The 16,843-nt window shown below is 47.0% G+C and overlaps 1 protein-coding gene across 1 annotated transcript in view; it reads left to right on the top strand.

Annotated features, from left to right (window-relative positions):
* Positions 1–1,642: 1,642 nt before the first annotated feature.
* The window catches only part of Ifnar2 (interferon alpha and beta receptor subunit 2), a 31,992-nt gene continuing 16,791 nt past the window's right edge, over positions 1,643–16,843 (top strand). Inside the window, 4 exon segments of the mRNA XM_037210024.1 lie at positions 1,643–1,776; positions 13,942–14,033; positions 15,160–15,201; positions 16,040–16,163. Of these exon segments, the coding sequence (XP_037065919.1) occupies positions 1,772–1,776; positions 13,942–14,033; positions 15,160–15,201; positions 16,040–16,163 (263 nt within the window). The 5' untranslated portion in view covers positions 1,643–1,771.

Below are 16,843 nucleotides of genomic sequence, written 5' to 3'. Positions count from 1 at the left end.
CCTCCTCACACCTGGTCTTACAGATTTCCGTTAACATTTCCACATTGGTAACATTCATGTTTAGACTACTCACACACTACTGAAAGCTGCCCCACATGTCATTTTGGAGGACAAAGAATGTCAGTGCCTGAGTAGTTAAGAAAGGATTGTTCTCCTTACTCTAAAATATCTTTTTCTTGGGGGGGTGAGGATGAGGAATATTAAGCAAAGACCCAAGGAGAAGCAGTGGGTGGGTTATGGTATTTATAATTGTTGCTTATACCCTGAGTGGAAAATTATGAGCTTATGAGCAAGTAAGCAGGAGACCCAGCAGAGAGAGAGTCCATTCGTCCGGGCCTTCGCTGATGGGGCCTAGGGCCTAGCCCATGATCAGCAAGCGCTCTGACACTCAGTCACACACCCAGCCCCTTTTTCCTTTGTATTTTGAGACAGGCTCTCCTTATATTGACCAGGCTGGCCTTGATTTTGCTCTGTATCCCAGGTGGGCACTGAATTCCAGATCCTGTCATCTTGGCCTTGTTAGGAGCTGGGAGCACACCCTCGCGCCTCCACGTCTGGCACCCAACACATTTGTATCGAGTTAGCTCTAGGTACCAGGCGCTGACCTCGCCCTCTGAGGAGGCCAAGATAACAAAACAGCCCCCCCAATCCGTTATCTCTGGCTCCTTAGACAGCACTCGAAGTGGGTGGGGCTGCGGCACCCTAATGGATTAGAAAGTGCCCAATCTGGTGGCCTTGTCCCGGCCTCTCTCCGCCCCCGGCTCCGCCTCGCGTCTCTGGTCTCCTTCCCAGATCGCCGCTGACCAAGCGGCTGGGAACCTGAGGTGTCCTAGAGCCGCCCTGGTCTAACTCCAGACCCGGGGGAGCCTTGCGCCTAGCCGAGACTGTGCGGGTTGCCGAGCACCGGCCACCACCCCGCGGTCCCTCCGGCTTTCGGCCTCGGTCGGCTCCCGTGCCGTGCGCATCAGCGCCTGGTGCCCAGAGCAGCTCCGAGGTGGCCCCAGGGACATCTCCGCGGGGATCTGCGAGACGCAGCGGTCCAGGTACTGCGGGGACCGCGGGAACGTGGGTGGGGACCTGCGGCACAGCGGACGGGAAGGCAAAGGCCGCCTCCCCGCTGCCAGTTCCCGGAATCCCCTTTCCATTTCTCCTCGGGACTCCGCCTCTTCCTGCCTCTCTCCCCTGGAGGTTCTGGGACTCTGGCTCCTACGACCCCGCACCCCACGGGCTGAGACCCGGGGTTCCCCGCGGCCCCTGTGTTGTCTGGGGAGGGGGGGCGGTCTCCACGCAGCGGCTCGCCCTATACGGGCGGGCGCCTTCCTTTTGTCGCTCCTGCAGTGAACCCCGGGTTTTTGTGGGCTCCCCATCTGCCTTCGCCCAACCCGCGTCGCCTCCCGGAGAGTGCATGGGAATCCTCAGCACTAGCCACAACCAGATCCTAGAGGGTCGACGTTGCTCAGGATCCAGTCTGCCTTGCCAGGCTCGGTTACCCTTCCAGCCTCTGGGTCCAGGTCTGCGGCCTGGCCCCGAGCCCGGCCTCGGAAGCCCCAGAATCGTTTATTCAGCAGCCCACGAGGCCACGGCAGCAGGCCTTGGAGTGTCCTGCATCCTGACTGAGGCAGGCACCCCTAGGAAAGTGAGGGTCGGGGACGAGGGGTCACGGCCACAGAGGCAGAAGGTGGACAGGGATGGGACGTTGGAAAGGCACTGGGTGAAGAATGCTGGGGTTATTGGTAGCTTGCCTTTCGATTCCAAACAGGCCAATAGCTGCATGCGGTAAGCAGTCGGCTCCATTGACCCATTTATTTGGTTAACAGGTCTTTATTGGAAAACTTTTGATAAGCTATGAACTTTTGCGTTTTGGTGTTTGTTTGATGTCCTTGTTTTGTTTGGCAAGAGGTCTTAGGAAATGTCCTGAGTGTCGTCTAGGAAGGGTGCTGGGCTTAGCACCAGAAGCTGATCTGTCCCGTCGTCCCCGCCCCTTGCCCATCAGTCCTTCTGTGTAGCCTCAGGAGGCTGCAGAGGTGGGGGTGGGGGTGGGGGGGTAACAGAGGTCACACCAAAAATGTCTTCATCGAATTCACCAACACACTAGAGATCCGGGCACATCTGATGAGGCCATGCGTTTGTCTCCGGAAATGGCTGCTGTTTCACAAGTGGTTTTTCAGTTTTCAGTCATAAAAAGAAAAACCCGGATATGACTTTAAAATCTGTTTTTTTTTTCCTGTATTTATTTAAACATTAAAAAGGAGCTGAAGATTTAATGATAGAGTTCTTTCCTTGTGTTCTTGAAAGCCCTGGCCTGGATTCCCAGGGCTGCACATTTGAATGAATGAATGAATGAATGAATGTTGAGTTAAAGAAGAGCTCTCTGGGGTTTGGTTTGGTTGACTTAACAAAGTGTGATAACCTGGCTGATAGGAAATCAGAAGAGGTGCTGTTTTCGACATGAAACTACTTTTTCTTTTTTTCCTTTTTTTAATTTTTTTGTTGGTTTGTTGGTTTGTTAGGTGGTAGTGGGGACTGAAACCATGTTAGATCAATGATAGGCTCTCTAGTGCTGAACTACATCCCCAGCCCAGAGATGAAACACACACACACACACACACACACACACACACCTACACCTACATCTAAACACACACACACACCTACACACACACACACCTACACCTACATCTACACACACGCGCACACACACACCTCTACATCTACACACACACACACCTACACCTACATCTACACACACACACACACACACACACACACATTTCAGTAACCAGGCATGGTAGTTCAACCATGTAATCATGTAATCTCACTCAAAACTCAAGAGGCTAAGGCAAAAAGATTTTGTATTAGAGACCAGTGTAGGCTGTATGGTGAGATCTTAGCTCCAAGAGAGAGAGAAGGGGGTGGGGATTGTCACTTCCTCCTGCCCACACAAAGCCTCACTGGACTCGTTGTCCTGCTACATCTTGAGACCTTCAAACGATTGAAGAGTCAGTGATACAAATATATTCTTTGATTATTGGTCTTCATATGTTATCTACCCTACCACTCAAATTAAAATGCTATTGATTTTAAGATGCACCTTAGAGGTATGTAACTAAGAAGAGTCATTCATACTACCATGTCTCATTCCAGAAATGTCCAAAGTGTTCTGTCATTCATGAAATCAGCAGTGTGGTGACGTAGCCTGTGTTTATCAGCCCTAGCTATCCTGGAACTCACTCTGTAGACCAGGCTGGGCTCACAGAAATCCTCCTGCCTCTGCCTCCTGAGTGCTGGGATTAAAGGCGTGCGCCACCACTGCCTGGCTATGGTCAGCCCTTCTATCATGGCTGCAGGTTGTGCCAGGGTCCATACTCATGTGGAACCTGTCTCCATGTCATTATCCCTTGCACAAAACAGTGTGTTGCGGTTTGAATGAGACTGGCCTGTATATTTTCATGCTTAGTCCCCAGTTGATAAACCACCAGAGAAGGGTTAGGAGGTGTGGCACTGTTGGAGGAAGTGTGTCACTGGGGAGGATGGACTTGGAGGATTCAGAAGCCCACTCCAGACCGGAGGCTCCCTCTCTCTCGACTCTCTGCCTGTGGATGGTGATGTAGCTCTCAGCTCCTGTCCCGGTACTTGCCTGCATGCTGCTACGCTCCCCGTCATGATAGTAATGAACTGTATAGTAACCTTTCAGAGATAGTAACCTCCGAAACTGTAAGCCAGCCCCCAATTAAATGCTTCCTCTTATAAGAGTTGCCCTGGTCACGGTGTCTCTTCACAGCAATAGAACACTGACCCAGACACAGTACATCAGCAAGTGGCATTGTGTGAGGTACCCTAAGCAATATAGTGGTGATGTGCTAATGTATACGGGAGGATGTATGTTCTGTGCAGATACTATGGAATTTATATAAAGGACTTGAGGACCCTTGATTCTGGGGGTGGGGCTCCTGGCACCAACCCCCAAGGGATATTCGGTGACCGCTGTCCATTTCCCTGAGGTATCCTTCTTTTGAGTCCTAAAAGACGAAACTAGCGGAGTTGGGGAGATAGCTCAGTGAGTAGGGCCTTTGTTGTGGAAGCAGGAGAACCTGAGTTTGAATCCCCAGCACGCACCAAAAAAAAAAGCCATAGCCATGCATGCCTGTAACCCTAGCAGTGGAGAATGAAAACAGGTGGACCCCAGAAACTTTCTGGCTAGCTAGCCTAACCTTAACAGTAAGCTTCGGGCTCAGTGAGAGACCTTGTCTCCAAAAAGGATGGAGAGTGAATGAGGAAGTGATAATGTCTCCCGCCGTCTGGCCTCAGCTTCCTTGTGCATAGGGGGACACACACCCAAACACACACCCACACTCACACACATACACAGAAAGAATGAAACTAGAAAAAAACTGGGTATAGTCATTCTCAAAGAATTACGCTCTTAATTCTTGTATTCAGGTACCTGAGAAAAGGGGATTTATATGAGTTCAAGGCCAACCTGGGCTATCTGGTGAGTCCCATGGCATCCTGGGTTACATAGTAAGAAGCTAGCTATCTCAAAAGAAAACAAACAAACAAACAAAAAGAATTAAACTACTGGTGTGCAATCCAGGAAAGACTAAATGAAAAGCATTTACTTATGAGAGGCGGTTGACTGACTTAAGAACTGGGAGGCAGAGAAAAGAAGCAAACCGATCAGGGGGTGGGGATGGGGCTGCGGGGAAGGGGTGGAAGTCACTGGGAATTTTTTCTGGAGCCAACAGGAAGATGAACACACTAGTTAGCCTAGAAGCCAGTTTACAAACTGGACAGCCCTAAACTTTATCTTAGTGTTCATCTGTTCATTTTTATTTCTGAGGTTCTTAAAAACGCCTTTAAAATTTAAATGTGCTCCAAGAACTAGAAACTGTTCTACAAGTCAACAAAAATCTTGAACATCTCTTTTATAATCATCAGGAAAGAAGCAAGTGGCCAAGCGTGGCTTTTTTCTTTTTCCTCAAAAGGGAGCAGCAGGCTTTGTGTGAGCGGAGACCAGCTAGAGAGGGGTCTAGCTGCCCCAGTTGGAGGACAACCCAGGATGAATGGTTGACCCCGCTTGCCTCTCCCTTACTGGCAGCGAGCAGCCAGACACCAGAGTCTCTGTGGAGAAAGCAAGCCCAGAGTTCTGGGGCAGACTGTGCTCTCTTGTGTGTCTTCTCCCCCAACTCCAGTCGGAGCTCCTCCTTCAGGGACTAGAAGCTGCCCTTGCTCTCCTGTCAAAACGGAATGAGACTGAGGTATAGGAAAAGATGGCGTGCACTACCGCGCAGTCGCGGAGGTGGAAGCCGTCCAAGTGCAGCGGAGAGGGGCGGGAGGAAGGACAGAAGGCTGGCCAGGAGTCTTACTTTAAAATATCTATGCAGTGCGTGGCTGTGTGAGCCGTGACATGAAGCACCACCCCCCATCAGGCAGCTGTATCTGTTACACCTGCCTGCGATCTTGAGGTACCCGCCCCTGGGGCGTGGCCACCAGGGACCCTTAAGACCTGGGATGCACACATGCCCTCTCTCTTGGCTACCTCGCGGTTTTGGATGCTGAGATCTTGGACCAAGCCGTTTGGCGTGAGACATAGCTCAGCTTTCCCAGACCCTATGATAAATCTCCAGTGGTTTACCCCCAGATAAATTCCTTTGATCATTAAATAGACTCCATGGATTAATCTCACTATGTCTATACGGGGCTGGGCTGTAGCTCCCTTAGGAGAGTGCTGGCCTAGTATGCATGGGGCCTGCTAGGTTTGAGCCCACATACCTGGTGGCACACGCCTATCACCCCAGCATCCTGGGAGGTGGAGGCGGTAGGATCAGAAACTCAGGGTCATCCTTGTCCATATCATGGCATTTGAGACCTTATCTCAAGTAAGTATGCATAGGCTTCATGTTTATATACTATATATAAGATAGCTTCTGGCTGATATATATTTATATCTTGGAGCCAAAGAATTTCCTTATCCCTGCAGGTTGATAAAATGGAATTCAGGCTGAATAGTGACTAGCCTGGTCTTGTGTAGACAACCACAGTGAGCTCTTGAGTGCAGCAGGCCTGTGCTGTGCAGAAGACAGTGTTTTCCCTGGTCCTCCTGACCTCTGGCTGTCTTTCCCCCTCTCTTCCATGCTATTCCCTGAGCCTTGGGAGGAGGAAGCGTGATCTAAATGTCCCACTCATGAGCGAGCACTCCACAGACTTGCTGACCAGCTGTGAGTGTCTATCAGCTGTCATCATCCACTCCAGTCCACTGCACAGAGATGCTCCCCCCCATGAGGACCGAGGCTGCGCTCATCTGTGGGTAGAGAGAAGGTTCGACACTGTGCCCACTTAGCAGAGTGATAGTAGTCGTTTCATCCCTGCTAGGGAAGAGACCATTTTCTTCATGGGAGTGGTCTCGGGTAGGTTGGCCGTGCTCCAGTAGACGGCCCCACAGCCATTCTTGTATGGGGAACACAAATTGGACCCAGTAAGTTATTAAAAAAAAAAAAAAAAAAAAAAGGAAAAGTTATGAGATTAGTAGAGGTCTGAGAGATCAGTTCCATATTAATCAAAATGCATTATATGCTTATATGAAGTTTTCAATAAAAATACTATGTCAACATTTTAAATCACTAAAACAAACTCAAAGGTGAGAAAATGGACATGACAAGAGAGACTGTGGATATAAGAGAATATGGAAATGAAAGAGCACAAGATACAGTCACAGAGGCCATGAGTTAAAGGGAAGAATGGGTACAAAATAGTGACAAAATAAATTTACATATTTAATTTTTAATTAGATTTATTCATTTTACTTTCTGTGTTTTATGTCTGCATGCATGCATTGCTCTGTTTGCATGGTTAATGCCCACAGAGGTCACAAGAGGGCCTCAGATCCCCTAGAACTGGAGTTACAGATGGTTGTGAGCTGCCATGTGGGCACTGGGACTAGAACCTGGGTCCTCTGCAAGAACAACAAGGCCTCTCAACCACCGAGCCATCTCTCCAGCCCCCAAATAAAAATACTTTAACAGCAGAAAGGCTTGATTTAAGCCCAAGCAAAAGCAGAGGAAAGAGACAAAGAGTAAATCGATTAGAAGAATCTCCTAGAAGGCAAAGTACAGTCGAGTGTTTAGCATAGTTGGAATCCTTCGTGTACCAAAAGCGACAAGTACGACAGAAAATGTATGCCGAATCAGGACAAAAGAAATACACAAGCAAACAAACCAACCAAAGAACAGAGCTGCCCCCAGACTTGCCGGAACCAGTGATCCCGAAGGACACACAAGAGGGAGCTTTGTCTGCCCAGCTTGCCGTTCAAGTTGAAAGTCATTCAGACTTTCTCAAATATGAAAGGTGTGCGGAGGGGGTGTTAGAGGACCTGGAAAATGAAATCCTGGAAACAGCAAGTTATCATAAACAAGGTTAGAATGGAAGCCTGGGCAGCTTCAACTCGGTGCAGAACACATGGGTTAGAAGCCAGGTGAGTGCTTTATGTGGCCAAGGGTCACTGAGGCTTTTGTGGCCAAGCATGGAGGTGGGGGATGGTAAGCAGGATCAGGTCTGGCAGTTGGAAGATGACACAAACCCAGATGGTCCTCAGCCAGAGTGTTCAGGTCAGAAAGCAAAAGTTCAGGCTGGGAGGCGGTTCCGGGTAAAGAGCTCATGTGTAATCAGGAGGTCGGGTGTTCAGTCCCCGAGAGCACGCCTGTAATCCCAGCTCTGCGATGAACGGTACAGGAGGATCCCTGGATGGCTGGGCAGCCAGTCCAGTCCAATCTGTGGGTTCCAGGGTCTCAGTAAGAGACTCTGCCTCCAAAAATAAGGTGAGGCTGCCCTTGGGCATTGTAGCTGAAGGAGCCCGCGGCTCCTGTGGAGTGTATCTGTGTCTTTAAATAAAGCTTCTGGCTGCTTTGCCAAAAATAACCAAATGAGGTGGAAGAGTGGTAGAGAAGGACACCCCACATCGACCGCTGGCTTCTGCACACCTGCACACACAAACCAGATCACACCTGCACTCAAACCAAAACACCAGGGCGAGGGGGAGCAAAAACCAGTCCTTCCAGTATTTCTCAGACCTTAAAAGGTATCATTCGACTCCTGAAAATGGCTTGTTGGGAAGATTAAGTTACTGACCTCCTACTCTCTGGCCCCAAGCAGCCACTTACCTCTGTGGGATAAATCTCCAAGGTTCAGAAAAGGATGTGTGGTCTCTTTGTGACCATGTTTGTAGCCACTTTTATTTTTTCCGTGCCCCCCCCAATATCAAAGGGTTCAAAGAGGATCCTGGGAGTGCAGATGCCCACAGGTGTAAAGTGTGTGCTCTGCCTTGGTGAGGACTCTTGGCACGAATAAACGGAAGGCTGACACACTGATCTCCATCTCCTGTTAGCCCCTCATCCCCTTTTCTAAGGACGCATCATCCTGTAGCCAACTGGCCGTATCGAGGCGTCTGCAGACCTCTGTTGTAAGTCTGCTAGTGTCTGGGGGATTTACCGACTTGTTCCCACCCCAACTCCAGCCAGTTTCCCATTAGTAAAAGAACCAGTGGTCCCAGTCCATGTCTGGGCTGGAGCACCCTGATGTCCCAGCGCCTGCACCAGGAGGGCTTTGGTGGACCCGTGGGGTTCTGCTGGTGTGACCCAGTTGGTACCCAACCATGGAGCAATAGCTTTCCTGAGTCCTGGTTAGCCCATCCTGCTGGAAGAGAGAGTAGCTCAAATACGAACTGGGGCTTTGAGCCCAGAACGCCCCATCGTAGGGTGCTAAAGCAACAGAGTCAAAGATAACTTAGGAATCTTAAGACAGGAGAATGTGAAAACAAGTGTGGGTCCTTCTAGAAACAAGCCCCCGAGGCTGAGAGGGCTATCGCCAGAGTGAGACAGGAAGGCTCTGTTTTAGGAAGAGCGAGCTGTTTGGGGTCAGGGAGAGCTTTAAGGGGCTTTGTTAAGAATTCAGGCAGGACTCCAAGACTGGAAACTAGAGTCAACAAACAAGAATTTAGTTAGAAGACATCTGGTATGAAATGGAGCATGGTTTGCCCTGAACAAGGCAAGGAGAGAAGATGTTTCTTGGCCCAGAGGGAAAAGAAGGGTGTGTGTGTGTGTGTGTGTGTGTGTGTGTGTGTGTGTGTGTGTGTGTGTGTGTACAGTGGTGTGTGTACGTGTGTACAGTGTGTGTACAGTGTGTGTGTGTGTGTGTGTGTGTGTGTGTGCTCTCACTACTGAAGCAACTGAGTCTTTCTTCATATACCTCATGAAAACAATCACCATCAGAAAGAAAGCAGAGGACCACGGGTAGAGGCAGGTGTTCAGATGCAAGTGAGTAATCTCAGATAAGATCACACAAGCATGCTCTACATCCAGGAATGTTCCTGGCCATGCATCCTCTCCTCCATTAATTGTGGTGGGAGGTGATGACTCATCACAAGGAAAGCAGGGTTATGACATAAATTGTGGGGAGGGTGATTGGATAGCTCTGCAGAAGGAATGTGAATTTTAACCCGGAATCTCCTAAATTTCTCTAGAAGATGCGGTGGGTAAAACCTACCCCCAAGGGAACTTTTAAAATTGAGTTGTTTGGAGTTTCAGCCAAGTCAGCCATTTTGTGCTTTTTTTTTTTTTTTTCCTTTTGATTTCAGTCTCAAAAAGTTTTATCTGGGGGTGGGGGACCAAAGAATCTCTCTGTGACCTCTAAGAGCTCAGTGAGAGAGAAGGAATAAGATCAAATGGGGCTCCTGTAAACACTTAAGAATGCCTATCTCACCTCGGAGTGGGGCATGCTTTCTAAGACTCAAACCCAGAAGCTAAGAAAATAAATACAGTCGTTCCTTGATAACCTCAGGAGTCCAAACATTCCAAGAGATGCTCAAGACCACAAGGGCTGTGATTGGTAGAAAGCCTGTCTAGCGTACTTGGGTGTGGATTGCATCCCAGCACCATGTGTGATGGCAACTCCTTATATAATCCCAACATATATGAAGCAAAAGGAGGAAAACCAAAACTTCAAGGTCATTCTCTGTTACAAAGCAAATTCAAGGTCGGCATAGAATACATGAGACCCTGTGCCAAAAATAAATAAATAAATAGATAGATAAGAATTGTCACCCAATTTATACATGTCCAGTTGCAAACTTAAATCATGTCTAAATTGCATGGAATATCTAGCGCAATGCAAATGATATGTGAACAGTTACATTGTATTGTTTAGGGAATAATGAAAAGAAAAGCAATTACCTATACCAGTTCAATACAGATACAACTCTTTTTCTGGTATTTTTGATCCACACCTGGTCAAATCCACTGATGCTCCATCCACAGATAAGCAGGGACAATTGTACCTTTCCATATGAAAGCATAAAAATCAGAAACTTGCAAATGGTTTACACGCACACGCACGCACGCACGCATGCACGCACGCGTACACAAGCCATCAAAAGGCAGGCAGAGAGCTTTCTAGAGAAGTTTAAAAAAAGAATGTGACTCACATCACGAGGGACCAGGTTCTCATACTTAGAGTCCCTGCCAAAAACAGGAAAAGAACCATCAGAGGTGGAACAAAATGCTGACAGAAGAAGAATTAGACTTAGCCGGGCAGTGGTGGCGCACGCCTTTAATCCCAGCACTCAGGAGGCAGAGGCAGGTGGATCTCTGTGAGTTCGAGGCCAGCCTGGTCTACAGAGTGAGATCCAGGACAGGCTCCAAAACTACACAGAGAAACCCTGTCTTGAAAAACAAAAAAAAAAAAAAAAAAAAAAAAATTAGTCATAACCATGAATGTGTGGAAAGATACTCAACTCCCACCCAGAATAAGAGAGAGAAATTAATATTAGAAAATAATTTTTTATTCATAAATTTGATTTTTTAAAAAAAGCGTTGAATGATTCGGAGAGGGTGTGGAGGGGAAACACCTCTGTGAATTGGTACAGCCGGAAAGGCTGGCAGCGAGACCACGTCTATCCAAGTTAGATGTTTAGCCCCCTCGCCAAGGCTCTACTGTCTGTCCCTCCAGACCCACCTTCACCGTCTTCTCCGAGGCTCCTGTCTTCCAGGCACACACCACCACCCTAGTAGAGTTTGGACATAATGAACTATGGACATAATGAGAGCTATGGATGTGTCCTTTGTTCCCACCCCGAAGCCACGGTGGCCTGGAAGTGCCACTTAGTTTCCATCGTAACTCTTCACATAAGATTTTCTCCTTACAAACTCGTGTTGGCTTCTGTTGTTTCTCTTCGAGGCCAGAGTAGTAATGCCACCTCTGTTGCTAGCAGGAGGTGCTGAACGTCCCCTGCTGGTGGACATACATCTTATTCACATGTTTAAAGCTAGACCTTATTCAAGCCTTCCTCAAAATGTGCTAACTGGCCTGTGCTGTGCACTGTAATAACCTTATAGCCATATACACACTGTCTTTACTCATTTTGTGCTACAATAATAGAACAGCACAGATTGGGTAATTTTAAATAAACAGAGATTTATTTGGCTTACAGTTCTGGACACTAGGAAATCCAAGATCACAGCCACAGCAGGAATGACTGGACCAAAGCAAGACTCAATCCCAACACCAAATCCTACAGTTCCATATATCCCATCCTTGGTGATATCGTCGGAGCTCTAACCATCTTGGGCACCCTGCCCCTCTGGTTCTGCCTGTGGTGAATATGGCCTTCTCCTTGGACCGGCTGCAACTCGCCACCTGCAGCTTTCCTTGGTAACATCCCACATTCTTGACATCTCTGGTAACCTAGGGTCTCCATTGCAACATGAGCTTAACCTGAACAGCTTCACACCTTCTCAGGAGATGCATGCAAGAAATACATGCTACGCCCCCCCTCAGGAACTTTATGAAACATTGGTGTAAGAGTCCGTTAATCTACTCACTCTTGGGTCTTGCACTCCTACAAAAAACAGCACCACACAGAACACCAACATCTGCTGCCACCTTGAGATGTAGGCTGGCCTCCCTGGACCACAGCCACTGTCCAGCAGCAGCTTTCCAGCAGGGAAGGGGATAACAATGTATTCTACCTATGTCTTCAGCTGCTTTCTTTTCACGTGAAACGCATTGTTATAGCCTGGAGCTCTCAATGGGTGCCTTCTTGCCTTCAAGATAACTTTCTTCAGATTCTCATCGAGTGCGAACTCCCTAGTGTCTCTTTAGTGGCGCTGACATCTTTAAAGTCACCAGTGTGTCATCCACACCCACCTTGCCTGCAACTTTAAACATTCCCTTCCTTGCCAGACTGTATGAGTTTCTGTGCATTTCGGCCTCACCTGTTGCTCCCTTTCACCATACAGATGGCTAAGAGTGATGAGCAGTAACCATGACAGCCTGCGTGAGCATCCTGTCTTTAATTAAGATGTCCTCCTCCAAACAAATCAGTCCATTACTTCCAACTCAGCCTGCTCAGGTTCTCAGGACACAGGCAGATCCTTTGCCAGACTACACCACAAATGACCTTTAGCCAACTTCCCTATAGAGTCCTTGTTCCTCTCTGAAACCATCTGGGTACAGTCTTTACTGCTTGTATGTCTGAGAGCATTTTGGTCTTCCATATTCCTACTTAAAGCTTGAAGCACTTTTTAGGCACTTAAAAGCTGCTGTAGCCAATGGCTGCAAAATCTTCCACATTCCTCCGAAAAACCATTCCAAAAGCTTAGGAACCACATGGTCAAGGTTGTAACAGCAATGGCTACACTTGTTACCAGTATTCTGTATTAGTTACTTTTCCCACTGCTGTAACCAAATACCTGAACCCAAGCAACTCAAAGGAGGTTGTGTTGGCTCACGGCTTGAGAGGGTCTAATCCACCAAGGCAGGGAGGACATGGCAGAGTCGGTGGTGAGTGGAGCAATTTCATGGGACAGTGTGTCCATAGAGGCGTACTGTGCAACTATATTAAAAAGCAAGAGCATTTTCTCAAATTTATTTTTAGGAGAAAATGTTCTACCTCTTGTCTGAAAGAAAGGGAAATACATTTGGCCAGGATGGTGGTGCCTGTCTGTAATCTTAGCACTTGAGAGGCTGAGGCAGGAGGCTTGCTCAAGTTCAAGCCAGCCTGTGTCACATAATATTAATATAGGTGCTGGAGAGATGGCTCAGCAGTTAAGGGCGTACACAAGATTCACATTCTGGCTGGATGGCGGTGACACATGCTTTTAATCCCAGCACTCAGGAGACAGAGGCAGCAGATCTTTGTGAGTTCAAGGCCAGCCTGGTCTACAGAGCGAGATCCAGGAAAGATGCAAAGCTACACAGAAAAACCCTGTCTCGAAAAACCAAAAAAAAAAAAAAAAAAAACCAGAAGATTCACATATTCACATTCGATCCTCAGAACCCATGAAGGGTGGCTCATAACTGCCGGTAACTCTTCCAACTACTTAGGCCTCCACAGGCACCGCTGCTCACATACACATACCCACACACGGATACATAGTTAGATATTTATATATTTATATTTTAATAATTAAAAATAAATTAACCAAACACCTATTTGCTGTTCAAGCATTTAAACTTTTAAAAAGTCTCCTTAACTAGGGATTGGTACCACAAGCTGGATGAAGAACCGAGCAAATCAATGGTCCAATCCCAAGGAACTAGGAAAGATGAAACCAAGCATTTGGCTGCCTTTTTGTCCATGCTGGCTTCAAACTCCCTATGTAGCTGAGGGTGACCTTGAACTTCTGATCCTTCCCTACCTCTCTGAGTGCTTAGATGGCAGATGTGAACCACCACACTGAGTTTATGGAGACCAGTCCAGGGCTACCAACAGAACCACATCTGCAGCCTGAATTCAGCAATTCTTCCTCACCCTTTATTATCATATTCGTGTGTGTGTGTGTGTGTGTGTGTGTGTGTGTGTGTGTGTGTGTGTATCGTATATATACATATATATTACAATTTAATCGGGTACTTCTGAGTTTTGACCACCTCAATATTCATGTCTTTCAGATGTGAGAGCAAGGAAAGGACTTCCAAACTGACCAGGATGCTTTCAAACCGCGCCTTCTCTGCCCTCAGTGTGCTTAACCTGTGTCTTGTGGGTAGGTGCTGCTTTTCATCACAGCTGTTAGAGGAGCAAGCTGGGTGTCATTACAGACAGCCCTGTATTTAAGGCAGAGAAATGTAAGGCACACTGTATTAGGAAAATGCCCTTGTTCTTTATAATCGAAGGGTGATTGCTCTCCATACCCTTAAGCCTAATCCACAGTGGAGTTTGGAAGAGAACAACCCCTCATCTCTTTCCAGGTACACACACTGAAAACCCAGCCCTGAGCCTGGCTTTATGCATTTTATTTATTTTCTTAGTCCTTTTCTTCTCTACAGTTCTATTTTCTCACACCCTTTCTCTTCTTTCCTCTTCACTGTTTCACCTGACAGATGACCACAGTGTCGCGTGTCCCATCGTTTGTCCTTAGGGAATCCAAGAGTGTGACAATTGTCTCAGTGTAGGCATCCATGGATAATGTGTAGCACCCATGATCTCCACCCTCTGTAAAATGCCAGGAACCACACTCCCCTTAAGTCACTGCAAGATCTGGAAATAGACGCTCCCCCTTACCTGTACCCACTCCAGGAGGCCAACACTCACTAATTCCCATCACCAATACCCTCTCATCTTCTGTCACCCTAGGTAAATATCTTTACCTTTATAGTGTTTTTTTTAATGTATTTATTTATTCTATTTTATTTTATTGGTTTTTTTGAGACAGAGTTTCTCTGTGTAGCTTTGTGCCTTTCCTGGAACTCACTCTGTAGCCCAGGCTGGCCTCGAACTCACAGAGATCCGCCTGGCTCTGCCTCCCAAGTGCTGGGATTAAAGGCGTGCGCCACCACCGCCCAGCCCTTTAAAGTGTATTAATTGCCAGCATGCTTATTTATATTCTGAGATATTTTTCATGTAGACAGCTGCTCCTCAGACACGCCCTCTTCCTACCCAACCCTTTCTACTATGTCCAGTCCCAGAGACCTCCCTTTACATCTGCCCCGAATGCCATCCTCATATCATACAAGTGTCAGTGGTACCAACGTTGGCCAGGGACATCTCTGTTCTCCACAAGCACATCTCAGTGTTAATTGGCGCATGTATGTCAAAGACTCTGAAATTTACAGTGATGCTGATCATCTGAGCCTGGAATAAACACCACTGTCACTTGTTTTTCTTCCTAGTGTACGTGAGCCTACAGCTTACTTCATCATCTGCTTTTGAGGGTAAGAATTATCCTGAATTTGACTAAATTTAATGCAAGGGTCAAAGTGTCGGGCTTTGCAGACAGAGAAAAGAGAAGTTTGATCTCAAATATGCTGACAAGTTTATTGGAATCCTTTGTCCCTACGAGGAGCTAAGATTGTCTAACTGCAGTTTCCATTATTTGTCTCCTAAAACTAACATAAAAGAAAAAAAAAACACTAGAGGTCATTAAGAAGACTTCTTACAGGGACACTGAAGCTTTTAATCTCTCACGATTAAAAGAATGAAGAAACGAAATATAATCCAGACATAATTTCTCTTTAATTTAGAATCTTCTACATATTGGTTTCAGATAAAGGAAAATAAGTTTTTTAAATTAAAATTCCTCCTCTTTTTTTTTTTTTTTTTTTGTGACCAGGGGAATAAAAGTTCAATGGGGAATTGAGTTGGGGAAAGGGAGGGATGGAGAGAGACAGAAAGATAGAGAGAGGGAGAGGATAAAGCGGGTGGAGAGGAGAGGACAGGGAGGGAGTGTGGAAGTCCACCCTTGGTCCAGAATGAACTTGGTTATTTCGAATCCACAGACTGTACAATTGATGAACTGGAGAAGCCCTTTGTCCCAGTCTGTTTAGAGGGTGCTGAGTTCCTGTTTGTGAACTCTCCTGTTCTGACAACGTCGTCACCAATCAACTGAATTGCTTCATTTCCCATGTCCAGTAGACTTCCTGCACTTTCCAGATGCCAGGAGGTTTCCCCTGGGGCTTCTCTGTGGGACTCTAGGGCTGAGCTCCTGAGCTGGAGAGCAATCCTGAGTTCCAAATTTCATTTTTTTTTCTTCTCACCTCCTCTTCCCTCCAGCGACTCCAAATGAATCCTGCACTCTAAATCTGACATTACGAAACTTCCGGCTAGTTTTATCATGGGAATTAAAAAACAAATCCATCCCACCAACTCACTATACCTTTTGGTACACAATCATGAGGTTGGTTGACATTTCATTTTCGTCTCTTCCTGAACATATTCTTTCTTTCTTTCTATTATGTGATTTCTCCCCTGGATATACATACTTTCTGTCTCAGATTTTAAGTTGATTTGTATGTGTGTGGGGGTGCGTGTGCATGTGGTTGCCGAGGGCAGAGGTTGATGTTAGCTCTCTGCCTCACTCATTCTCTTCCTTGGTTTGTGAGACAGCCTCTCTCACTGGGCTTGAGGATTCTGCTAGGTTGGCTGGCCAGCAAGTCCCGAGGACTTGTCTCTGTCTCCACGGGCCTAGGATTACAGGTGCTGCCTCCATGCCCTTCGTTCCGTGTGATGCTGGGGATTGAACTCAGGTCCTCAAGCTTGCCGGACAAACACTTTACTGACTCAGCCATCTTCCCAACTCTCTGTCTTGGATTTTTTTTTTTTTTTTTTAAATTCAGGACCTTAAAAGGCCAGATTCGAAACGCTGGCCTTTTCTTAATTAATTTGAATTCTTTAATAACCCAAAGCTATCTGGGGACAAAGCTTGTGTTCATAACCAAAGCCAGACTCTTGCAGTTTACAGTTTCCACAGTGATCCCCCTTCAGTCTCTCTGACGTTGAAAGGTCTAGTTTCCCATGGGGCTCAAAGGTCTGTTGACCATATTGATGGTTTACGTCCATGTTTCTTTACTCATGGAG

The sequence above is a fragment of the Peromyscus leucopus genome, chromosome 12 (genome assembly GCF_004664715.2).
Source record: "Peromyscus leucopus breed LL Stock chromosome 12, UCI_PerLeu_2.1, whole genome shotgun sequence".
NCBI lineage: Eukaryota > Metazoa > Chordata > Mammalia > Rodentia > Cricetidae > Peromyscus > Peromyscus leucopus.
The sequence above is the reverse complement of the archived record's forward strand: the minus strand, read 5'-3'. Positions and strand labels throughout refer to the sequence as shown.